Raw genomic sequence first — 24,387 nt, forward strand, 5'->3', positions numbered from 1 at the left:
ACAGTGGGCAGTGAAACTTCCCCCAAACAGACGTTTTGAACACAGATCACTTTATTGGCATGGCTTTGTTTTAAGAAAAGGAAAAGTGACAAAGCCAAGAGACAGACTCTGCTAACAGATGCCTGGGGGTGGCTGGACATTTTTGCCTCATGCTGTGCAAAGAGGGGGATCCTGGCCCACACATCCACACTGCTGATTCCTTGGGACAAGGTTGTCTGCCTGGGCCTCACTGCACCTTCTTGAATACTTGCTTGCAGACCACACCTTCCACTCTCATCTCCTGAAACAAAAGCAGATGTTGGTCATTGGCCAGAGCAGAGTCACACTTACGGCAAGAACTCTAAAAATACTCATTGGCTGTTATTTTTCCCCAAGAGTTGGTTTAAGTAACCAATTGTTTGGAAAGACAGTTAAACTGTATAGTGGAGTGCTCTGCAGCACCCTACAGACAGAGCTGGCTGAGAGGAACGGATGTGGCTCAGAGCTGACCAACAGGACCCCTTGACGCTTCCCCTCCCGAATCACCTCCCGCTGACCCAGATTGAGATCATATCTTAGAGAAGCTTAGAGAATCCTTCTTGGCTTTGGCCTATACAATTTGGCATGGTGAATATATACATCATTTGGGAGCAAATGTTTGTTCTGTCACTTTCTAGATGTGCAATTTGGACATGTAATCTAATCTTTCAGAGCCCCCAGGTCCTCATCTCTAAAATAAGAGCCATATTCCTATTCTGAGAGAATAGAGTTATAGAATGCAAAAGCCCATTGCTGATGCTTAATGGGTATAACTCCTCACCTCGTCCCTCTAATTAGATGATTGGGTCAGCCTAGACCTTGAAAATACATTGCTTGGTTTTTAAAGTCACGCAGGCATCTTTTCCAGGCCCTTGGAAGAGAAGCTTCAGAACAGAACCAAGGCCAATCCATGGTGCCTTTTTCCAAGGTCCATCTGGACCTCAACAATGAACAGGGCCTCTGGGGACCCAGCCTGACCCAGCCCAGGAACCTACCAGGTGCAGCTCATCACCCTCGATCCACTGGGTCCAGCCACGCCCCTCCTTCTCGCCCTTCTGCACACACTGGAGCTTGTCTCCGTCCCAGCTCACTGTTGTCTGCCAAGAAAGAGACACATTTGTCAATCTTGAGCAAGCCGGGAGCTCCTGGAGGCTGGGGGAGGGGGCAGCTCCCAAACTTGATAATCTGGGATGTGCTCACGTCAATTTCATTGTAGAAAATCTGCAGCCTAATACTCCCTGTCCATCACATGCTTTTATTAAAGTGTGTAAATCAGTTTTAAAATGTATGAAAACCTTCATAAATTTTATTTAAAAGGGTAATTAGGAGGGAAAAAGTCATTGGAGTGGGGCTGTCATTGCAAGCAGTGAGAATGGGGCTAAGGTGGGGAGGAGGGCCTGAGGGCTGAGCACAGCTGGGTGTGGGGGGTGAAGGATGTTTTCCAGAATCTTATGGTGAGGGGCAGACTTCTCAGAGTGTACCCTGACCATCCCCAGACACTTCATTCATCCATTCATTGTTTCAACCTATGCTAAGTCCTGGGACACCAAAAAGACCCCACCCCTGCCCTCAAAGTGCTCTTCATCTCACAGGGAGAATGACCTTAGATATAAATAACCCAGTGAAGGTACAAATGGCAGCTGTTAGCTGCCTACCTGCTCTGCCAGGCACTCTCTGTGCCGTCTCTGAAGCCTCATGCCTATCCACGTGAGCATGGATTAGCATCTCCTTTTCACAGATCAGGTTAAGGGACTTGCCAAGTTCACCCATGTTGTTCAGTGGAAGAACCAGGTCTGAACACAGATCTGTAGGGCTCTGAAGGTCCCCACCCCAATGGACTAAATTGCTTCTTGAAGTGTTCATGGTCACCAGGGTTACAGGCCAGAGGCTGTGGGAGCCCAGGTGAGAGTCCAGGGAGTGGGATTCACTAGGGCTGGGCTCTAAGGAGAGAAGAATGGAGCTGAAGGAGAGGAAAGGAGGTGCTGTGGAGAAGAGTTCCCAGTAGCCCACCACCGGGTGAAGGCTTGAGGTGGGACAGCAGGAAGTACGCTTAGGAGCTCATCAGGAGGGCACCAGGGAACTGAGGAGGAAGGCGAGGAAGATCCCGCAGCCCAGCCTGGGCTTGGCAGAGCACAGATGAGCACTGTGACACCCTCTACACCCCACATTTGAACCCCCACATCTTCCCTGAGCACTGTGAGCCTTGCCATGTGCTGGGCATGCTGAAGGGAAGACAGGCAGGAGGAGGAGGCCCAGTCTGTGTCCTGGGGAGATTTCAGTCTTAGTGGAGCAGGAAAGGCCCACCTAGCAACACGGGGCTGAAAAAAGTGTTGGACTTCAGAGGCAAGGTGGTCCTGACATCCCAGCATAGCCATGAGTGTGCCCTAGACTGGGACACATGTCGCAGATGTGGGCACACAGAAAGCGCAGTGGGCATCACTCATATTTGGGGCTGCCCACCTTCTTTTGAATAGCCGTCCCATATGGGGCAGTTCTGTGTTATGAGCCTGGCCTCCCCACAGTAGTGCTCAGCACTCTGCCCCTTGCTCACTGTGTGGCTCTCAGCAAATCCTTCCCTTTTCAGGGCCCCTGTGCTCTCATCTGTCACATGGGGACATTAACTCAAGCCTTGAATGTAGAGAGCTAAGGTTCTAGGATCCTTGTGTTCCTTGCCATGCTCAGCTGAGTCAGGACAGTCAGCAACAGCCGAATAAAGGATTTGGGAGAGGAGACTTATGGGAGATGGGTGTGGCGTTAGTGGGGCCCCTCCCTGCAGGAGGACCTCCCCACCCCAGGCCTCCCACCTGGGCCTGCTGATCACTACTGCCCCCTGCTGTTGGGGTGAAGCCTGCAATGCGACACATGCACGAGGGAGGCTGGTGGAGCCACATGTGCTCCCCCAGCTTTGCATAAGAGTAAGTCTGGTCTCTGCTCCAGAGAGAAATGGGGCATAAAAGGACTTGGGGGGCAGATCCTCTCTCTGATCCAGAAATTCACTCGGGGCACAGTCTAGTCCCAGGCTAGAGAGAACGCAAAACATAGTGTGGTTAATGTGTGGTGAGACATGTCATGGGTAAAGACTACTCATGACCTCATGCCATAAATAAGACAGGACACCCATTCACTTATCCGTGCTCCTTCCATCCCAGGCCTGTAGAGGGAAGCGGGGACCCAGAAATCAGTCCTCAGCTTCAAGAAGCTCATAAGAACACTTGGTTTCCTCATCAACTGATCTTCTCTTCATGTGTTTATCCAGAAAGCTACTGTGCATATGAAGGGTTCCAGATTCACTCAGAGGCACAAGAGACAATTGCTTGTTTTCAGCTATGACATACATTTTTGCCTCTTCTGGAAATATTAGTCAGGAAGTATAGTCATAGTCTTTGTATTGGAAAATTAAAAAAAAAAAAAAAAACACCAAAGAAGAAAATGGTAATAAAAATAATACATGTAGTTTTGTTTCTTTAGAGATGATTACTCTAGGCCAGGCGTGGTGGCTCATACCTGTAATCCTAGCACTTTAGGAGGCCGAGGCAGGTGGATCACCTGGGGTCAGGAGTTCGAGACCAGCCTGATCAACATGGTAAAACCCCGTCTCTACTTCTCTACTGAAAATACAAAGTTAGCTGGGCATGGTGGTGCATGCCTGTAATTCCAGCTACTTGGGAGGCTAAGGCAGGAGAATTGCTTGAACCCGGGAGGTGGAGGTTGCAGTGAGCTGAGATAATGTCATCACATTCCAGGCTGGGCAACAAGAGCAAAATTCCGTCTTAAAAAAAAAAAAAAAAGAGATAATTGCTCTAACATTGTATATGTTACAATGTATGGTAAATTTCCATCCACTCTTTTTTTTTATATCTATCTATCTATCTACATGTTTCTGTTTTATACAAAATTAGGATTGCATCATTTATGGTTTCGTATCCTCATTTCTTCATTTTATTGAAGCAATTTCCCATTTCAACAAATATTCTCCGTAAGCATTATTTTAATTGCTACGTAATATTCTAGGAAGTAGCTACATAGTGTGTGTGTGGTCCACCACAAAATGAAAATGAGGGATTCTTTGCTCAAAATCATTAAGAATTTTAAGCTGGTGACAGCAGAGCATTAAACCAAGTGAGGGGCTTTCTGAGCCTGGGGCCCTGATGGACTGCCTTGGTCACAGGCCCACAAAACAGTCCCTGATAGTATTTGATTGTACATACATACTGTTATTTAGCCAGTTACCTATTTTGGACATTTAAGTTATTTATTTATAATTCTGTGCTACTATAAATAAGACTTCTTTGTATACATAGTTTTGAACACATTGTTCCCTTAGAAGAAATTTCCAGAGGAGGAATTGTTGCATCAAAGAGTGTGCATATTTGTAAAGCTTTTGATGAGTATTGCCAACTTTATCTCCAGAAAGCTCACACCTATTTACCTTCCAACACCAGGGTCAGAGAATGACCATGAGAGAGATGTTTATTAATGGTAAAGCAGGCTTTTGCTCCTGGGGCTACTGTGTTACCATTTCCAGATTGCTGGCATCTTTTAACAGGGGCCATCTGGATATAAACAATAATAATACCTTAGCCCAAAAGAATGACAGATGGCAGAATTTCAGGCAGCTTGACAGACTGAGGGATAGAGAGAGCAGAAGTCTGTTGGGGTGTAGAGGAGCCTTTCTGAGAGCCCTACAAACCAGGCTTCTTAAAGGGAAGGATCCCTATCACATGCATACTGCATCAGTCTCCCAGAAAGCCTTTCTTAACCCCAAGCTTCTGTTGACTCTGATACTGGACAAAGCAGAGATTATTTTCTTTGACCTCAGGTGATCCACCTGCCTTGGCCTCCTAAAGTGCTAGGAGTTGGACAAAGCAGAGATTATTCTTGTCTGTATTGGATGTAGAGGGGTGGCTGAGCTCAGAGAGGTTCCATGACTTTCTCTGGTCACCTAGTAAATGAGAGAAAGAATCTGGGCTGGAGCATGGGCTTTGCATGACTTGGTGCCCACTTGTTTCCCAGTCTAGGGCAGGGCACCTGCCAGTTGCCCATGAGATGGTGGCTAAAATCGTTGGGGGCTGCAGAAAAACACATGGACATGGTGCTAAGACTCTGAGCAGACTCCTGGAGGAACACCCTTAAGTTCATTCCAACCATTGTGGGGGTATGGGTGCTGGGAGTCAGAAAGAGGTCTTAAAGGTTTCTGCCTGTAGAGGTCCCCACAGAGAAGTGCCCAGGCTGTCACGGCCTCAAAGGAGTTTCTAAAAATGGGAGGGGCATTCTAGGCAGAGTGAAAAAGGATGCAAGGGGTAGGAGGTGATGAGGGAGAAATGACAACAAGCCAGTGTTGTAGAAGACTATCCTGGAGTTAAGGAGAGGAGGAACAAGGTTGTTGGGGGGTGGTGGGGAGATGGGGCCAGAATATCAGACTGAAAAACCCAGACTGTGGCCTGGAGCATGTTTTCAGTGCCTGTCTTTGCTGCCTGTGCTGTTGGGTAGAACGATCCAGGAGGGCAGGTGGGCCAGGGAATTGGTCAGGCTGTCCTCTGGGTTAAAGAATCCTGGAAGCTTACTGGCCATTTATACTTGGCTCCTGGTCCCTGCCCGCCTCCTACTATACCACCTCAACCTATATCAGGTTGACTTAGTATAGGCAGCAAAGAACATGGTATCAGAGAGAGCTGGGTCCTCTGTTCCTGACTATTGGATGACATTGGGCAACTGGATTAACCTCTCTGAGTCTCTGTGCCCTCAACTGCAAAAGAAGGCTAAACGATACCTACTGTGGTAGACTCTTCCACTGGTGACTCCCGAGTCTCATGATATTCAAACCCCTGTGAACTCTCTTCCTACATCGGCTTGGTTTGGCCACGTGAATAGCTCTGGCTAGTGAGACGTGAACAAGCATGATGGAAGTAGTGCCTTTATAAACACTTGTATGCTGGGGGCTTGTCCTCTTGGAATCTTCCCCTCTTGAAACCCAGCTGCTATATGTTTAGGCAGTCCAGGATATTCTGCCAAAGAGAAAGGGCACAAGGAGAAGCCCTGGAGGATGGGAAAGAAGCCACTTGGAGAAGAGCTGAGGCGCCCCAACTGAGCTTTCAGCTGAACACAGCCACAGGCAGCTGAACTGCACAATTAACCAAGAGAATCATGAGAATATAAGGTTGTTGTTTTAACCTATTAAGTTTTGGGCTGGTTTGTTACATGGCATTAGATAAACAAAGCACCTACTTTACCAGGTTGTTCTGAGGATTTGAGAAAATATACAGAAAATGCATAGGGCTGGCATATAGCAGGCACTAGGTAATGGTAATCATGATGCCCAGAGCTTAGATAAAGATGGGTTTCCTTGTCAATGTTGAACAATAATGAAAGCCTTTTTTTTAAGAGTTGGAGATTTGTGAAGCAGTGATTGACATGCTATTCACCATGGCCAAGTTTTTGGAAGCTCCTTCTCTTTCTAGGATACTGGGATCCATGAGGAGACCTGCAGGGGCTGCCTGCTGGCACCACGATGCCTGCTTCCTTTATATGTTAACTGGTCTTTGTTTAAGCAGAAGATCTGTTTGAAGACCCCCACTGATAGCTGGGATGGCTCAGCAATGTGATTTAATTCTCCCACTCTCCCCATGTTAACTTTTGGTGGGACTGGATTTTTCATTTTAAGTTTTTTATCTTGTGGGAACAGACTAGTTATTTCAAAGAGAATCTGATTTGTCATAAGAACAGAAAAAGGAGGTGTGGAGCCGAGGAGGGGGACTATCACTTAAACACAAATGACAGGGAAAAGGAAATAAGTAATGTTGGAAGGTGAATGCCTAACAAACAATGATAATTCATTTTCTTGTGACACAAAGTAGAACTTATGAAAACAACTTTCCCTAGGACCCAGTAACTTATTCCATGACCTCCCTCTGAAGTCAGCAGCCAGCTCTCTTTGCTAGATCAGGAGCAGTGAACATTTGGGGACAAAGATTCAGCCAGATCTGAAAGGGTCGTTAAATGGTCATTTAATCTGGTTTCCTAGATTAATCCAATTAATCAGGGTCTAATGGAAGAATTTCAGGTAGGAAGATATTCCTGATGCTTTTCAAGTCCCACAGAAAAGGCAGGTGGCTGTGGGGGTGGGGTGAACATGGGTACAAACCAAAGGGGCTAGACAATGCTGCTTCCCCCAACCCCCACATGGGCTCTGGGACCACCTTAGAAATGAAGCCCAGACAATCCAAGAGCAACCAGGAGGGATGTCCATCTTCAGCTCACCTCCTTACAAGAAATTTTCATCCCACAGACCACCCAAAAGTCTGCAAATGGGCTGGAACTAGGGAAGCTGGTTGGAAAGTGAAGCCAGTCTAACTTTTCTATTAAAAACTAATAATAACCCCCATCACTTTGGCCTTGCCGGCAGTTTACCCAGAGAGACATGTGCCAACAGATGAATGAAGACATCTTTGTACCACTATGACAAGGGACTGTTACTTCAGAAGCCATTTTCCAGCTCCTCTGACCACTTAGAAACCCCAGCCGTCACTGCTGCATGGGAGAGTGACACAAAAAGCCCAGCTCCCACAGGCAGCCTGAGTGAGTGTCTCCCAGGGATGTTTCAAGGCCCACTTGCCCCACTTAGGTGACTTATACTGGGAGTGCCAGACAATTCTCACTAAATAGAACCATCTCTTGGCAGTGACCGGTATGACCTGCAAATGGTAGGAACTCTATTTGGTATCAAGAAACTTGTGACATTCATTAACACTCCCATGCCAAAACACCACTCTCAAGAGCAGGGGATGTTGGATCACTCACAGCCCTCCACCCAGCCCTAGTAGTCCCTCTGTTTACGGATCCACCTCTGGAGGGCTGGGACTGAATTCTGTTGTTTCTGTGGTTCCACAGCCAGGTTATGAGAGGTGAAGCCTTGCCCGTGGTGATACTGCCTGCAAAGGCCAGAGCCAGGACCGACCCAGGTCTGACGCCAAAACCCATGCTCTTTCAATTTGGGGTAAAATTTCAAAACCAGACAGTGAGTAGATACTTTCTCCGCATAATGTAAATTTCTAAAAGATGCAAATCCTGGAGTTTGATTTGAAAGTGTGCTTCTCCCTTTGAGGGTATGTGTGTTCCTGGGACAATTAGAGGGTTTTCAGCATCTGGTGCTTGTGTTAAATAAGTGATCAGGAGGGAAAAGTAGGGGAGATGACAGAGAACCTGCCAGGTGCCAGGTACTGTGCTGGGAGCTTTCCACAATGTTTCACTAAATCTTCAAGCTTTAGAGCTGATAAAAATTAGGCTTCTATAAGTAACCAGCCCATCACCAACGGGTTAGGGCTTGAGCCATAACTTGAACCCAGTTCTCTCTGGCTAAAAAGTCCATGAGCTGCCCCTGAGGCCAGGCTGATGAGTGGGTGGGTAGCGGCTCCTCTTCTCTGATCCATTCCTGGGGGGCTGGAATCAAAAGTCAGCACATTCAAGAGGAAAAGCCAGTTTCACTCTAAAAGCAGATTAAAACTAAATTAATAAGGCCTTAAAATGTGAACGAGTAATTAGAGACATAATAGGTGTTCAAAGCAATCACTATAAATAGTATAGCCACAACAAGGCTTTTGTGAGCATGAAAGAATGCAATTCTAATACCATGAAAAAGCTAACAGCAAATGGTAACACAATTCTTAAGACAAAATGAGAAAATGTTAAGACTAATAACCTTGACATGTTACAGTTATTTTTCCTTAAACAATTCAGAAAGTTCCTAGAGTCAGTTTAAACCACTGGAGTGCTCAAGGCCAAGGTTCTGGATAAGGAGTTGGGAACAGGACTGGAGAAGGTCACAGGGCCCTGTGGAACTGCACTCATTCATCCCAGGGACCTAGCACTTAGGGTGGCCCTAAGGCTGGGCTGCACAGAAGCTCTGCCATGGGGTAGCTCAGCCTGGAGAGAAGGCAATGACACCTCTGTGCTATATGCTGGGATGGATGACGGCCCGCAACCCAGCCTGGGGGGTCAGGGAAGGCTCCCTGGTGGGAGTGATAGCATTGCTGTCATTATCAGTCACCATAATCAATATCATAACAACATGTGTTGTTATGATAATGATAATGCCCAACATTATGTGCTGGGCAGGGTACTAGGCAAAGTATATGTCATACCAGTTGACTCCTGACAACCTCCTAGAGCAGGTATGCTTCTCATCATTTTACAAATGTGGAGACTGAGGCCTGAAGTTCACCCAGCCGTGAAGTGAAGTGGGGAGATGAGATTTGGCTCTAGAGCTCATGCTCTTGATGACTGTGCTCTGCAGTTCCCTGATTTAAACTGACCCTTGACTGAGCAATAGGAATTCACCACGTGGTTCTGTGCAAGGGAACAGCATTCAGCAATCATGGGTTTCACACCTCCTATGCACCAGCTGTAGGTGCTGGAGAGAGGGAAGTAAGGTCAGTGGCCTGCTCTTGAGGGCTCACAGACTATCTGGGAAGAAGGTAAGAAGACAGAGAATTCCAGCAGAATGGTAAGTACTGGTAGACAAGTGCTGGAGGTTATGGAAGTCAGAAGGCACCTTGACAGCCTTTAAGGTAGAGACAGAGGCCCATCAGGGAAGGCTTCCTGGAAGAGGTAAGGCTAGAAATAATGCTGGAAGTGATGCCAGAAAACACCACAGGAGTTAGCAAATAGTGGAAAGAAGAACCAGGTGTAGTGGCTCACACCTGTAATCCCAGCACTTTGGGAGGCTGAGGCGGATGGATCACCTGAGCTCAGGAGTTTGAGACCAGCCTGACCAACATAGTGAAACCCTGTCTCTACCAAAAATACAAAATTAGCCAGGTGTGGTGGCGTGTGCCTGTAATCCCAGCTACTTGGGAGGCTGAGGCAGGAGAATTGCTTGAACCCGGAATGCAGAGGTTACAGTGAGCTGAGATCACGCGATTGCACTCCAGCCTGGAAAACAAGAGTGAAACTCCGTTTCAAAAAAAAAAAAAAAGTGGAAAGAGGAAGAAGAGGAACAAGGGAGTCCCAGGCAAAGGGAACAAGCCCAGGCAGTTGCAGGAAAATCAGGGACAGCAGGGTCTGCATGAGGGAGGTTTCTACATAGGTTTTGCCCAGCTTAACTCTGTGGGTTGACCCTTCCCATGAAGGCTGACCCTGTACCTCTGACCCAGAATTTACTGGGGAGATTGCTCACAGCCTCTCTTCTTCCTCACAGTATGTCTTCGTGCTCCAGCTGGCCAAACCTGGTGCCATGGAAAATCCAGATGCTTGCCTACCTGGCAGGCAGTGCTGGATCTGCTACCTGGGGCCAGTACAAGCAATTGGTGTGTTATTAGTTCCACCAGCACAGGCAGGGGTGTGGAAGTTGGGGGTAGGGTGGGAGAATAAGAATAAGAGAGGGGACATCCTGTCAGAGAGTGCTTAGGAGGGGCACTGAAGTCCTCATCCCTTCCACAGGAATCTCTGGCCTCTATTTTATATATATCTCTCTCTCTCAAGGCAAATAGAAATAAATGGCTCCCAGAAGATAAGAGGTGCTAGATCAGTAACCAGGTAACCAGGGAAGAGTAAGCATGTCAGGATCTCTTGATGAAGAACTCCTTGGGGTCTGGGATCCTTTTATTCACTGCAGGATACCAGCCCCCATGTTAGAATCCATGGCAGAGAAAATGTGCGTTACCATTTGTTGAATGAATGAATAGCAGAAAGCATTCTAGTGGCACTCTTGCAGTGAACACCACGCTTTCTCCGAGCAATGTGGCTGTTTCTTCCTCACAGGTAAGCCTTATAGAAAGGGGTTAGCCATTGGAGTGATTTGACCCTGAGTCTCTAAGGCTTAGAGTGCTTACGCTCTATACTCAAAGGCGCACAACTAGGAATAGTATAAGACATGGTTTAAATCCCCTCTGCCCAGCTCTGAGCCCATGGTCTGCCTACTGTTCCCACATGAACATTTTGCTGGCATGAATATTATGGCCATTGAATATCACCTGGCATGCTGCGGGCCTAGTCTGGCCCAGTCATGGGACAGCTGCCTGCCTGCCAAGCTGGGCATTCAGGAGGGACCCAATGATAGCCTTGGGTAGAGGCAGACCTGAACTGCAGGTTCTCACCTCGTTCTTGCTGGGTGACCAAAGCAATTTACTCCACCTCTCTGAGCCTTCACTTCCTCATCTGCAAAATGGGGCTAGTGAGCCCAGCCACAGAGCAGAGCCATCAGGATGAAATGAAACAAGGGGTTTCAAGGACCTATTTCAGTGCAGGACACACAAAATGCGCAGTAAGCAATAATTCCTCTCTGCTCTTGGCCTAGTCCATCCTGTTCCCTGTGGGTATGGAGAGGCAGGTGCCTTTTCAGGCCAGCTTCCACTCTCATAATCCTGCTAGCTCTTCTCTGGTTTGCCAGGTATCCCTTCATACATGTGACCACCCCCAGAATTTGTCTTCTGGAGGTCACAGGTCAGTGTGAGAGGATTAATAATAACAGCTCATACTGATGGGGCAGTTTGCACTGTAGGTTTTCCCACACACCGTTCATCTAATCCTTACCACAAAGCAGGTATCCCCTATTTCATAATTATCCCCATTTCGCAGATAAGTAAAGGCATAGAGAAGTGAAGTAACTTGCATAAGGCCACCCACTTTGTAAGGGGCAGAAATGAGATCCCAAAGATGACAGTCTGGCTGGTCCGGCTGGTCTAGCTCTAGAGCAGAACCAGTTACAACTCAGTCAGACTGAGTCATTTTCTTCATGTATAATATAGGAAGAATTTTGGCATCTTCATCATAGAATTATTGTGAGGATTAAAAGAATTAATGCATGGAAAGTGCTTAGAAGAATTTTTGGCACATGGAATACCTAATAAACATGAGCTATTATTAAATGGCAATTGCATCTTGCAGTGATATGGTCAATGACTACCATTTATGTTTCTGAGGTTCTGCTATTTTCACTTAACATTCATTTAATGAACACATTGGAGCCCACTGAGCCCATGATGGTGTGGCTGCTGCTGTGTAGAATCTCAGACACATTAACTAGCATCACAGGTGCCCTAAAAGCAGCACCTGAAGAGAGAGGCTGCAAGGCAAAGGAAGGGCACAGTGGTGGGATGGGGAATCAGGATGGGATCAACAGAGCAGATAAGCCTGGGCTGGGTCTTGACCAGTGGGTAATTCTCCTCCCAGAGGAAGAGGCAAAGAAATACCTCAGGGAAGTGAGTAGAGGGATGCAAAGAGGATGGCAAGTGAAGGCACTGACAAATGATGGGATGGGGCCAAGCATAAGGAGTGAGGGAGGGAATAGGGCTGGAGAGACAGGCAGGGCCATGATCTGAAGAGCCTGAGTGTCATCTGGCTTTTACCCATCAGCACTGGGAAGCCCTTGGGAATTTTGAGCTGGGGAGTAGCATGATCAGATTCCCTTTTTAGAAAGGGAGGGATGGGCTGAAGTGTTGAGCATGGTAAAATGGAGATCAACGTGAAGATACTGCAGTAATTAAATGAAATAATCCATGGAAAGCGCTGAGCCTGGCACACAGTAAGCACGAGAGATGTTAATTGTTATTATTATTACTGGCATGAGATATTCAGAGCAGTGGGAATGAAGAAAAACAGGAAGAGACATTAAGAAGCAGAATCTATGGAACTTGGTGACTGAATGCCTATAAAAACTTTTCATTTATCTTCATAGTGATCATTTACACGGCTACATAGTGGTCTATGGAATTAAAAAGCCACAGTCTTTCTAACCACCCATAGTTATTTGATATTTAGGTATACCAGCAGGAGACAGCCTGTTCTATAAAAACCATACAAAGTAGGGAATCAGAGACATCTGAATTGAGATCACAAATCTATGGTTAACCAGTAATGTGAACCTGGGCAGGACCTTTGGCTCCCTGTCTGTAAAATGGGAGAGTAGCACCTCCTATCCAGGATTGTTAGGAGATTAAATAAACATAAAATGACAGGGCAGGGCCTGCCGCATAGTAGGCCCTGAGATAGTGGTTATGCTTCTGTGGGTTGTTGAGAATTATTATCACAGAGTGACTAACAGATACCTTTGTACAAATAGAGTGATTTTCCTGGAATATAATCCCATAAGTGGGGTCCCTGAGTCAAAGAGTAAGATGATTTTCTGATTTATTGCACATTGTGAGAAGATTATTATTATTATTTTTTATTTTCTTAGTGCAGGACCAGTTCCACTGTAAAGCTGGCAAAGGTAGGTTTTGGAGCCTGGGTTCCATGCCATCCCCACCTTCACACCCATCTTGTTTATACCATTCTTTCCCAGAGTATTCCTATGCTATCCTTGGACCCTCAGTTCAGGAAAGACAGAGGGAAGAAAGAGGGAAGGGGTGGGAAGAGGAAGGAAGAAAGGAAGAGCTCACTAATCCCTGTATTAAAGGTAGCTGGCACCCTATGGTGTTTGCATTCTTGGAAACTACCTGCCACGTAGTGAGGAAGCCCAGGCAGCCAGCAGAGAGTGAGTGTGGGTTAGCCATCTGGAAAGTGGATCCTCTACCTCCCCACTGGCAGGGCAGGCAGCAGGGACAAGGCATCCCCACTGAGCCCTGTCCAAATTGCAGATTTGTGAACAAAATAAATGTTGTTGAGTTAGGGTACTAAGTTTCAGAGTGGTTTGTTACACAGCAACAGGAAACAGAAATAATTCATTACCATATTTAATTTTCACATAACTCCATTAGGTGGGTATTACCCTTGGCTCCTTTTACAAATGAGCACATTGAAGCTCAGAGGGATAAAGTACCCTTGCCAAGGAAACAGCTGTATGGCAGAACCAGGATTCAAATCCAGGTCCATCTCAAAGTCAAAGCTCCTAATTGCTCTGTTGTACCTCACACCTGTCCAGCTGCACACACTATTGGTATCACTTACTTGGACCCTCAATTGCAAACCACTGTGGGCTGCTGCAAGATTGATGTCCCCAGGCAGTCTTCATCCCCCACTACCCTGATCCTGGGATGGAGCTACACCTACCTATTCTCATTCATCCCCTAGAACTAGGCACATTTTACCCCAGCACAGGCTTATTACATTGAATCATGATGAGAAAAATCACAGGAAACTAGGCACAGGCCAGCCTGCTTCCTTGTTTTTCTTTGTTAGTAGTTATCAAAAGCATGGTCCTTGAACCAACAGCATCAGCATCATCCAGGAACCTGTTAGAAAAACAAGTTCTCAAGCCTCACCCCAGACTTTCAGAATGAGAAATTCTAGGGGTAAGGCATGCTTAAATTTGAGAACCACTGCTCTAACTACTTATGTGGGTCTTAACGCTTGATATCTGGAGTTTGAATGTCTTAGGATGTTTTCAGATGCAAGTGGCAGGAATCCAATTCACATAGCTTAAGGTGAAAGAAAAAAATGTATTGGTTTAAGTACATGGAAAATCTAGGAATGGTGTGTCAGGAACTCTAGTAACCCTCTAATGTTGCATTCTCTCTGTCTCTATTGGCCTCATCTTTTACTTTCCTTCAATTGGATTTTTCCATGCAGCCAAGGAAGGTGGGGTAAGGGGACTGGCCTCAGAGAACACCAAGCTTACATCATAACAGCTCATCAACCTTTAATGGAATAGAACTCACCTGTCTCTCAGGGTTCCTAAATTAACTCCCAGGAAATGGTGATTGGCCCAGCTTGGGCCACATACACAAGTATGTGACAGGCCACGGGACACTGTGATCACCCTGGCAGACGGTGCTCGTCCCAGAAGAGACAGGGTACTATGATTTGCAGCCCCACCAGGACCCAAAAGGTTGAGGAGGAGTAATTCCCACCATAAAGAAAACAGTGCTTCTCTTGGGTGGGAGGTGGAGGAACAATGTTGGTCAGAAAAACAAACAGCTGTAATTCATTCAGTAAATACCTGGCCATCGTAAGTGATTATGCCATGCCCCTCAGTCTCGGGTATCACAGGCCCTGGCCCTGTTCTCACATAGTATTGTGGCTTCCCAAGCTCATGTGCCCTGTACGATCTCTATGGTCCTCAACTTTGCCTTGTGAGACATGCTGAGCAGCAATTACGATGCCCGTTTTGCAGATATGAAAACAAAGGCAGTGTGTCTAATCATTTAAGGCCGCTGTCAGATAATCGAGAAGAATTCAAATAGATGTTCTGACCCTAATACCGGTGCTCCTTTCACTCATACTAGGCCTTGTCAAAACTGCCTGGGTTTACCTTCAGACTGTGAGAAGGCTCACAATAAGGAACTGAGGTGCTGGCCTTCAGCAAAGCTCTGTGGGAGACCTTGGGGTAGAGAGCTTTATAAACAGACTAATTAGAATTCTTCCTCTGCCACCAGCTAGCCCAAGGGTGACCTTGGGCTAAAAAGGCACTTCACTTCTTTGAGCCTCAGATTCTCATCTGTGAAATGAGTATAATGATACTTACTGAACAGCATTTGTTGTGGGGACCAAAGGAGAAAAAGTACAAAAAGCAATTGGGGCAGGCATGGCACTTAGTAAAGATTTAGTACATGTTATTTTCCTTTGTTCCTGCCTAACAAAACCCAAAACCCAACAAAGCAGTGTGATTTTTGAAAGCTACTTTGTGAATTTTATTTGGGTTGCTTTAATTCTTCTTTTTGTAATCCTCAAAAGCACGCTGCTGACACCGATTTCAAAGGTCGGAGAACTTTAGCTAAGACATGAAAGAGATCCTGTGTTTCTAGCCTGGAAAGGGCCCAGCTGAATGCCGGGTGCCTGATCTGGGCAGGGGCAGCTCTCAGAGGCTCCCACATCCAACGGCATTCTCAGCGCTGCAGCCCAGGGAGTTAATTTAGCCAGTGGCATTGTGTGTGTGTGTGTGTTTTTTAAAACAAATCAAAAAATCTCTTTAATGGGTCAAGAATAGGATCAGAAAGCTGGCAAGAGTTTAAACCAAAGTGTCAACAGTACTTTGGTGGATTTCATGTATTACCATATATAATTAGATGGCTGGATGGATGGATGGGTGGAGAGATAGAAGGATGTAAGTAAGGAAGTCAAGGGAGGGAAGGAAAGGAAACATAGACGGTTAAAAAAGAACTTAGAAAATCTGTAAGTGCTGATATGGAAAAATGTGTAAGAAATATCACTGAGTTAAAAAAATATGTAGAGAAGTGGATTCCTTTTTTTCTTTTCCTTTCTTTCTTTTGGTTTTAGATAGAGACCTTGACCAACTGCCTAATCAATAGATAGATCAATTATAAGTCTGAGGAAGATTTCCGCACAGATCCACCAAGTGGGAATCAGGCCAAGTGGGGGAAGGGGCCCTTTTCAGCCCATACTTTCTTGTGCTATTTGAATATTTTCCTTTTATAATAAAAACAAAGAAAGCGACAGAGGGGCGGAGGGCTGGGAGCAGAAGGCAGGCCCTGTGGAGGGGTCATCCTAAGTTCAACGATGGATATGAAGCTGAGGCTCCAGCCATAGGGGGAGGCGCCAGTTCCCCGAGTGAACAAAGCCATCTCCTCCAGGAAAAACCTGACCTGGACATGGGGATGACAAATGGCCCTTCTGCCACCCCCGCAGAGCCAGGCTCACGGCTGTGATTCCTGGCCGAGGCTCAGTCTTCTCCCACAAAACCTGCTCATGCTGGGGGGACTTTGAGACAAAGAACCAAATCATTTTGAGGCACTCGCTTCCTCAGGAGTGAGAAAACACTATCTGAAGTCAGAGCACCTTCCTTTCTCAAGAGCTCCCACCCTGCCAAAGCACATATGTGTTATATTCAACAAATGCTGCTGGTTCCTTGCTGGGCCTGATCGCACATTTTTATGGACAAAGGCATGCAGGAAGCAATGGAGAAAAGCCCTGTGTCTGTTCAGCTGAGCCCAGACTTTGTATATCTCTACCAAAATAGTGCCTGCTGTTTGCGGTCACATAAAATCTGATTAGATCAGACTGGAAATGTGAGCCTAGTGATGCAGAGCCACCCAGATCTGAGTCCCTCCACCCCTCCACCTGGGGAGAGAACACAGAGCTATTTCAGGTGGTTCTGGGCATGGACTGCAATGTCCATAGGACTCAGGTGATGGGCCAAACTGGCCCTCTACATGCCCATGGCCCTCTACACCTAATTTTACAGTTTTTCCATTTTTTTATAGAGACACAGGAACAGAGTATGTTTCTTTACTCCAGAGCAGTGATTCTTAAGCTTTAGTTGCATCAGAACCACCTGGAGGGCTTATTGAACCACAGATAGCTGGCCCCACTCCCAGAGTTTCTGATTCAGTAGGCCAGGGGTGTGGCCAGATAATCTGTATTTCTAAGAGGTTCCCTGTGATGCTGCTGCTGCTGTCTCTGCTTTGGGATCCACAGCTCTAAAGGAACCCACAGTGCAAACAGCGACAAATGGCCATTTGATCCTTGACTTCAGGTAACAGGATGGGCTGAAGACTGTGGTAAACTAGGAAATGTAACATCTAAAGGGAGCAGCTGCAGCATATTCCAGGGATCCACGCAGTGCAGGAATAAACAGGTGCCCAGTGTTTCCAGGGCCCTTCCTTTTCTTGTTGTTTTTGTTAAGAACAGCCAGAAATATGGATTTTCTGTGAAATCTTACAATCTTTGGCAGTTATTGGCAACTGACTCTGAAGTTTTTCAAACATTGTACAGGCCAAACAAAACACATCTGCAGGCTGGGTTTCACCCTCTGGCTGCAGTTCTAGAATACAGATAAGGTTCCCATGGAAAAGAGGCAGGATCAGAGATCTCTCAGCCAGTGAGAGCCTCTGCCCTTTGGGGAGGGATGTCAGCCTGGCCACACCTCTCCCAGCAAGGACTCACAGAGGCCTGTCAGGGTCACATCAAGTCTCCCTGCCAGGTTCTCCTGGCTCTCTTCTCTCCCAGCCACATCTTGCACTCCAGGCATGCTGAAGTCTTCACAGACTGCTCCTCTCTCACCTCTGAAACTCCCTCCCAGCCAGGCTTTTCTGACCCTGGGCCTTTGTACATGTGGTTCCCGCTTACTGGAAAGCTCTTATCCTTTTCTCCACATCTGCCCTAATTAGTCCTTTAAGGCCCCTCTCAGCTGTCACCTCCTCTGGGAGTTTCCCTGACCACTGCTTTCCTACTCCCAGCTGTGTGCTCCCCAGCCCACCGTGCTCCCATCAAGCATTGAGCTGTAATGGCCTGAAGATGTGCCTGTCTCCTCCACCAGCCTGGGTGTCCAGAAGGCCTTGTTGCCTCTGCGACCCCAGGGCCAAGCCCAGGGCCTGGTGTGGGACAGCTTTCGGCCTTGGCCTTTCTTTCAACCCCTTTCTGTTTGCCTGGCTACTTCCTGTCTATCCTTTAAGCCACAGCTCAGTCTCCAATTCCTGTTGGAGCCTTCCCTGACCTCTCAGACCAAGCAGGGAGTGCTTCTCTGCCTATATCAGCACAGTGTCCACTACGTCATGATTGGCTGCTTCAATTTGCCTCCTTCTTACACTGAACTCCATGAGGGCAGGAATTGTGTGTGATTTGTCTCATTGACACAGGGGTTGCAAAGATAGTGGAAGCACCATGAGATGCTTGTGGTGTCCAGAGAGGAATGAAAAAAATAGATGAATGACCAATCCCAAGTGAGAATGGGACTCCTGTAATATGCTGGGAACAAACTCCTCTGGGCCACTGCTCCTGGCTGATGGGTGCCCAGTGTGTGAGGCAGAGGGGGTAGCAGTGAAAGTTATCTTTGGCAACCACCTTGTCCAGGACCCCTGGTGGCCCTCAGAGAGCCCAGCTGGTAGCCTCTGGGTACCCAGCTCCCCTCCATTCACAAGTCTCAGGCCTGACAGCTGCTCTAATTCTATCATCCTACCCCCATCCAGCCATGTCCTTCCGGCAGTCCAAAGCAGCATACCACCCAGCGGCCAGCCCAGAGAGAAGGGATTTTCTGTACTGCATGGGGCTAGGCGAAGGCTTGAGCAGAGCAGACGGGCTGTTCCATCTCCCAACAGGCCACAACAGGTGAGTGAATGGCTATCTACTTGAGAGTGGGCATCTCTGAGTCCTGGGGCAGTGATAGTAACCATGCATCCTAGACCAGTTTCACTGGATTCGTCCAGTGGCTGAATCTCCACGGTCTGCTCGACTACTGCTTGATGCGCGATTGACGCTGATGCTGTAGTGAGAAGAAAAGGTGGCCCTTGTCCTTTCCTTTGTATCCAAAACCCTCCCTTCCACCTCCCTGCTTTATTTTACAATGAAGCACAGAAGTCACCTCTTTCAGAAATTCTTCTGGGATCCCCTTCTCTGGGTAGTCCCCATCCCCTCACTCCCACCCTGTGCTTTTCTTTGCCACACTGTGTTGCAAGTGTTGGTGTGCCTGCCTCCACTGCAAAGACTTTGCTTTCCTGGACATCAGGGCCTGTGACATGCTCTGCTGTCCTGTGCCTGCCGTGGTGACCAGCCCGTGAGGGAAGCAGTATGTTCAGGGCAGTGGTTAACTAAAATCCTCCCTCTGCACTTCCCCAAGGTCACACAGCAAGAAATCCTGCAGTGGTTTTCTTATCTGTAAAATGAGGCTTGAAAGGGTGTTGCGAAGATTAAGTCAGCTAATGTAACGTTTGAATAGCATCTGGCATGATAGTAAGCACTTGATGAGTACTGCATTTGCTAGTATTACTAGGTGATCAATAAATGTTTCATGTGTTAATGGATGAAGAAAGGAAGGAAAGAGTGAAGATAATTAGTACAAGCCAGCACATGCCAGATTTGTGGTGACCCAAAATAAAGGTTCGATGTGATCTGTGAGTTCCACAATAGTGAGTGGGGGTAAGGATTATTCTTAAGGAGCAAAGTTCCATGTGGTGTGCCGGGGAGCAGGTCTTGGGCAGTAATGGGAAAGGCAGATGCGATCTGAAGGTCTCCTTTCCTATTGTGAGTCTTTCCTGCAGATTAAGAGTCCTTGAGATTTTTAAAGGCACAACCTGACATTTCTCTGCAACAATGGTGTTTTCTCCCATTAGTGGTCCTTCCAAGGCCACTCCCTGCTGACTACTCCCTCTTTCCCATCATTCCAAACAGCAGACTCAGATACCAGTCCTGACTGCCTTCAGATGAATAGACAAGGTGGGGGGATGAGTCATCCAGGCTCCAGATGCCTATTCCCAGACATGGGCATCCCTTCAACTACAATCCTAACAGACCTCAGCTATCTTGTTTCTGCACAGACTACCAGCAGAGAAGCTGGCAGAAAGCAGGACTGTGGGCTTCAACATCAGAAGGCCCAGGGCTCAAGTCTCATCTCTTACAAGTCTCTTCCTCTCTCTGAGCCTCAGTCACTGCATAACATGGGGTTACTTATCCCTCCCTCACTGTGCTGTGCTGTAAGATGACTAGCACAGTGCTGGACACACAGCAGACCAGCAGTAAAGACCCTTGGTAAATGGTGGGAGGTGGTGGGTGAGGACCCCATCAATAAGCAAGGCGGCTCCTGGGATGAACATAAGCCAGTTCTGAACCCAAGACTATAAAAGGGAGAACAAGAGTACCTTGACCTCCCAGCAACCAGATAATGCTGATGGAGGCCTGGGGCTGGCCTTCCGGCGTCTGCTGTGGCAGTACTAATTGGGATGTCCTGGGTCAGGAGCTTCCCACCCTTGTGGGAGGGAGCTCTTGGCCCTCCCTCTTCCCCCATTGCTGTTTCCTCTGGTCTGGGCTGGAGGGGCACTGACTTACTGACTAGGTGTCAGCTGCAAAGTTCAAAGAATGCTCAGTAGGCATTGGATGACAGGGTGGGGCAGGGGATGGCCAGGAGCCAAATCCCAGCTCTGGGGCAAGGATGGGCAGATCAGGGGGCTTCCAGCAGAGATCAAGGCGCCCCCAGCTTCCTGGAGTGACTTCACACTAAGTCATACTGAAAGTTTACACTTCAAAGGGGTTACCTGTGTTTCTTTTTTCTTTCCTCCTACCCTCCACCAGCCCATAGTCAGCCAGAGAACGAAATCAACAGACATGCTTTGAACTCCAGACCCTCCCTAGCTGTGCTACTCTGGACATGTTACGTCATCTCTTTGAGACTGTTTCTTCATCTGTAAAATGGGCATATTCATATCTCCCTCAAAGGCTGTGTGAGGCTTAGGTGAAGCCATGTGCATAAAGCACCGGGCAGAGGGCCTGAACGCAGTGGAGACACAGCACATGGCAGCCTTCATAACCATCACCTTCCAGTGTAGATAGAGCAGGATGCTTCATGAGTTGGTGCTGCCCACCATGGGGGCTGAGAGTGGGAAGTGTTTTCAGTCCCTCAGGCCCTTGCCCCCTCTCGGATGAACTAGCCCAGCCCTTGGTCAGGCCCCCTGGGCAGGAGACACCGGGTGGACGCGAATCCTCACCATGCACTTGCGGTCATCTATGCCTGTCAGATCCTCCTCAAACTCCTTCCCAACCTGGAAGTCCATGATGTAGTTCCTAAAAGTGCTCAGCGTGCGGATGATCATATGGTCACCGTCCTGCACGATCTCTTTGTCTGGCTTCAGCAAGTTGGCGATTTTGCGCAAGGCCACATTGACGTCTGCGGTGGGGGTTGAACGGGGAGAGAGAGAGCACCAGAGAGTTGGCAGGAAAACTCAGAGAACCGTTCCCAAGGTAGCGGGGCCCCAGGAGCCCTCTCCGCCCGCGAACACTGTTAGGGTTCCCGCTGGCTTTGCGTTGTCTCTGCGCACAGCCTGCCTGTGCCTCCCCTGCCGCCCCCAACAAAGTTTTCTGCTCTTATGTTAACCGTTTAAAAACAAAAAGTAACAAACCCAGCCCCAGATTTACTAATGAAATTACCCACCTCCAGGGCTAACGAGCAGACATTTGCCACCGGTTAACCTAACAACCCCGAATTCTCCAGTGTGCAGCCTGGGGGCTGCCCTGGGAGCGGTGGCCGAGGACGCCCTTTCTGGCGTCCAGGGGCACCGGACCGCGGCTCGCCGGGATGGAGGCAGGCAGGCAGCGTCTCGGGAGGGCTCTAGGGAGCGGCCCGGAGCTGCTCGGCGGGGCGCCCAGGGCGCAGCGGGCAGCGCTTACCGAGCGCGCGCAGGTACTCCTCGAAATTCTCGTTGACCAACATCTTCCAGTACCCAGTGAAGTCGACTGGCATTTCGGGGAGTGACTGGAGCCAGTTGGCCACGAGCGGGCGGGACGGCTGGAGACTGCCGGGACAGCGGCTGCCGGTGCTACGCGGGTGGTGGGCGGCCCGGAAATGAGCGCCCTCCGGGGACAGGGGGCTCTGCGGGGCGGCGACAGCTGGATTCCGAGCGCGCACAAAGCCTGCGGGAGGATCCATTGTAGCGGTCGCTCCTCCCCGCTTAGCGAGGGCGGGCGCAGGGGCGGGGGATGTCGAAGGGTCAGGTTTGTCCAGGCCGCACCACCTTCGTTTCAGACGTTCAGTTCGTTTCCCCTACAAAGGAAGAGGAGACGGGAGACGGGACGTTTGCTTTGTTGGCCGAACTCTTCGGCTCCTGGGGATTTCCTTCAAACGCCATGAACTTCTCACACTCAGCAGCCACTCGGGAGTTGGGAAACAATCTCCTGGGGTTTGTGCTGGCGTGATTAAGGAAAGAGGCCACTTACAGGCCTTTGTCTAAAGCCTCGCGCCGGTGGTGGCTGGGGTCAGGAAAGCTGGGAGGTTCAACTACGGGCGAGAAAATTGGGGCACTTTCCACGTCTCTCCCGAAAATAAAAGAAAGGATGCCGGGCACGGCGGCTCACGCCTGTAATCCCAGCACTTTGGGAGGCCGAGGCGGGCGGATCACCTGAGGTCAGGAATTCGACACCAGCCTGGGCAACGCGGTAAAACCTCGTCTCTACTAAAAATACAAAAAATTAGCCGGGCGTGGTCGCAGGCGCCTGTAGTCCCAGCTACTCGGGAGGCTGAGGCAGGAGAATAGCTTGAACCCGGGAGGAGGAGGTTGTAGTGAGCCGAGATAGTGCCACTGCACCCCAGCCTGGGCGACAGAGTGAGACTCTGGCTCAATAAATAAATAAATAAGTAAAATGGTTGATGTTATTTGAAGCGCATGTGGCTAAAAAAGCCTTCTGGGTGATTCTGATGCACAATCAACTTTGAGATCCACTGCTGCTTTATGCAAATGTAAGCAATATACTGTTTATTAATGTTTCCTCCCGTTTCACCTAATGGCAGCACTGTACTCCACGGTGTTCTGGACTTTGCTTTATTCGCTTAATATATTCTGGAGACTTTTCCATAGCTGTACATAGAAAGTATCCCCATTATTTTATGGAGTATTCCATTGCTTATCCAGGTTGTCCCCTGATGGACAAACTATATTGTTTCTGATCTTTCACTATTAAAAGCAGTACTGCAATGAAAATCTTTGATCACATCTCCTTTGTCACCTGTGTGGGTATGTCATAGTGGTTTAACTGCATTTGCCACCAAGTAGATGACATAATCACATGGGCTGACTTTTTGACCCTCTTTTTGACTACCTCTTTTAAATCGCTTTTTGCACAAATCACAGCCTAAGTGACAGCAGATAACATTTTCTTCCCCTCTAGCACCACCTTCCCCAGGGTGCCTCCCTGGGGCTCACATGTGTTCTCACAGTGCAGGCTGAATTAGGAAAAGAAGCCTCTTCCTCAGGGTAGAGACAGCTTCCTCCCAGGCAGCAACTTGGATTTCAGCGCTTCTCACCCTCTTTCCCTAGACTAGGATTTGTTTCTTAATCTCTGTGCTACTGACATTCTAGGCCACATAAGTCTTTGTTACAGGAGCCTGTCCTGTGTACTGTAGGATATTTCGTGGCATCCCTGGCCTCTACCCATTAGATCCCAGTGGCACCCAGACACAAAGATGTCGCCAGACATTGTCAAAGGCACTGGGGTGTGGGTGCTGGGTAAACCAGCCCTGGTTGAGAGCCAGCTCTAGGCCCTTGTTTCCCACTGCTTCTTTGTCTGGCTCTGGATGGTCAGGTCATTAGTTGTTCACACAAGCACTGGCTCTGTGTCCTTCCCTAGCCAGCCCAGGGCTCATCTTGGCTGGGCACTCAGGGCAACCTATCCCAGTCTTTCCAACCTGAAGGTGCAATAAGACACCTCGCAAGGATGGATGGGGCCTGGCCCAGGTTCTGTAAGGCATCTCGCCAGGGCCAGCCATGCTTTGGGCTTTCTTGTTATCCTGACTTACCAGAATGGAGCATTGGTCAAAGGCTTAAGCAGTGAACTGGCCATTCCTTGGTCACTTCCAACTAGTCTAAACTCTTCTCCCTGCTCTCTGATGCCATCCAGCCCAGCTAGCCGGATTTCTCATCCTCCCCAAACTTCTCCCTTTATGCTGAATCACCTGAGATGGTTTATGCCAAATGCTCAGCACAGTGCCTGGCACACAGCAGAGGCCAGTCTGTTCTTATTCCCTGCCATGCTTGGAATGGCCCTTTCGTGCTCGAGGCA

At 48.2% G+C, this 24,387-nt stretch overlaps 1 protein-coding gene across 1 annotated transcript; it reads right to left on the reverse strand.

Moving 5' to 3' along the window:
• Nucleotides 1-29: 29 nt before the first annotated feature.
• Nucleotides 30-22,767, reverse strand: RBP1 (retinol binding protein 1). Its single transcript, XM_004037747.4, has 4 exons — nucleotides 22,003-22,767; nucleotides 21,324-21,502; nucleotides 1,014-1,115; nucleotides 30-280 (listed from the first exon to the last, which is right to left on the reverse strand). Exons 1-4 carry the CDS (start codon nucleotides 22,259-22,261, stop codon nucleotides 227-229), a joined length of 594 nt encoding a protein of 197 aa, XP_004037795.1. The 5' UTR covers nucleotides 22,262-22,767; the 3' UTR covers nucleotides 30-226.
• Nucleotides 22,768-24,387: the final 1,620 nt, after the last annotated feature.

The sequence above is a fragment of the Gorilla gorilla genome, chromosome 2 (assembly GCF_029281585.2).
Source record: "Gorilla gorilla gorilla isolate KB3781 chromosome 2, NHGRI_mGorGor1-v2.1_pri, whole genome shotgun sequence".
NCBI lineage: Eukaryota > Metazoa > Chordata > Mammalia > Primates > Hominidae > Gorilla > Gorilla gorilla.